The sequence below is a fragment of the Mandrillus leucophaeus genome, unplaced genomic scaffold (genome assembly GCF_000951045.1).
Source record: "Mandrillus leucophaeus isolate KB7577 unplaced genomic scaffold, Mleu.le_1.0 Scaffold10, whole genome shotgun sequence".
Taxonomy (NCBI): domain Eukaryota; kingdom Metazoa; phylum Chordata; class Mammalia; order Primates; family Cercopithecidae; genus Mandrillus; species Mandrillus leucophaeus.
This window is the reverse complement of record NW_012098098.1, coordinates 7596222-7597748: the sequence shown is the minus strand read 5'-3', so window position 1 is coordinate 7597748 and position 1527 is coordinate 7596222. Positions and strand designations below refer to the sequence as shown.

Here is a 1527-nt window from a genome sequence, read left to right as displayed (position 1 = left end):
AGAAACAGCAACCAGGTCAGCGATACAGTCGGCATCTCGCCCATTTACGTTTATAGGAGAAACAGCGACCAGGTCAGCGATACAGTCGGCGTCTCTACTTCAGGGAACTGACCAATTCTGACCAGCACAGAAATCAGCAACATCATTACGGCTTTCAGGCACCTCTGCGGACGCTCAGTCCCACTCCCCCTCCCCGTCCGCGTCGTCCTCGTGCGGTGCCTCTAGGTCGTTGAGGTGGAAGTTGGCCATCATGTCGCGCACAGCCAGCATCAGCCTGTTCAGGCCCTGGTTGCGGTTCAGACCCCCAGCCACTCCTTCCTCGGGCCTCTCCCCCTGCAGCAATGGGACATGTCTGAACAGGGGAATATCTGTGCTGGGACTAGGGGCCCAGGGCCCAAGCAGGAAGGCATTGTGGAGCCTAGCACCGGGCCCTGAACCCTCCCCAGGTCTCTGTGAGGAGAGGAAGCTCTGAAAACCAAACATTGCGTCTAGCCAAGCCAGGCCCAGAGAGTGGGGTCAAGCTGGGCTGACTCACGGGCCCTGCATGTGCTACCATCTGGGCAGGTCCCAATTTCCCTGGCAGAATGGGCACCCCGCTGGCACAATGCAGCCTTGGTCCTTCCCTGCTCCCTGTGCCAGCTGGCACAGTCCTGGTTCAAGGAGGGCTCCAGACATTCGCACTGGCCTGGATACGCCCGAGCCCACTGGGAGGCAGGGCTGGGACGAGCTCCACCTACCTCCACGGTATAGTTTGGTAACAGTGACCTAAAGAAGAGTGCGATCGTGTTTCCGTGGCTGACGGGACTCAGCCTGAAAGAGAAAGTCAAGAAACGTCGGAAATGACACTGAACTGAGACTCGTGGGACCCAACCCAGCCCACGGGGCTGCCTGCCAGCTGCCTCCTCGCAGGGACACGGGGGGCCCCACCAGGGGCAGAGCAGCAGCAGCTGAGCACAGGCCCTGGAGTCCTACAAAGCGGAGATCAGGGCCCTGGGTGGGCAGGAGGCTTCCTTATCCGCTTAGGGTGGAGTCGGGGCCAGCGGGAACAGGATGAGGGAGACCGACGCGGCTAAGGCAGGCACGGGGTCCAGAGCGAGGCTCCCACAGCCACCATCGGCCACCGCACAGGTGCCTTGCTTTTCAGAAAAGCTGTAGTTTCAATGTCTCCTTCAGCACCGAAGCTTTGAGAGCACACACTCCTTATGCAAAGGCAGAAGCATCCAGGGCCATGTTAAGTGGAGACTCTGCCGGTGCAAAGGGCTCTACAGGACGCTGAGCAGCCCAGGCCTAAGGAGCTCTAGGGAGGGCGAAAGCCTGGGGTCCACGGGGAGGGAGGCAGCAAAGAGCTGTAATTCCTCAATGCTACCACACCCTACCGGCAGGAGCGGTCCACGAAGACCACTGTGTGGGCGATGGGGCCTGGGTAAGGCAAGTACTTTCCAGCCCAGAAGGAAAGGTAAAAAGCCTTTCAACGACCCAGATTCTGAAAGCCAGACATGCCAGCAGCCTGGGCGTCGGCTTGGACCC

The 1527-nt window shown here is 60.0% G+C and overlaps 1 protein-coding gene across 1 annotated transcript in view; it reads right to left on the bottom strand.

Annotated features, from left to right (window-relative positions):
• Window positions 1-39: 39 nt before the first annotated feature.
• TCF25 (transcription factor 25 (basic helix-loop-helix)) overlaps window positions 40-1527 on the bottom strand; it is a 43283-nt gene continuing 41795 nt past the window's right edge. The window contains 2 exon segments of the mRNA XM_011972578.1: window positions 40-333; window positions 738-810. Coding sequence (XP_011827968.1) covers window positions 175-333; window positions 738-810 — 232 coding nt within the window. The 3' untranslated portion in view covers window positions 40-174.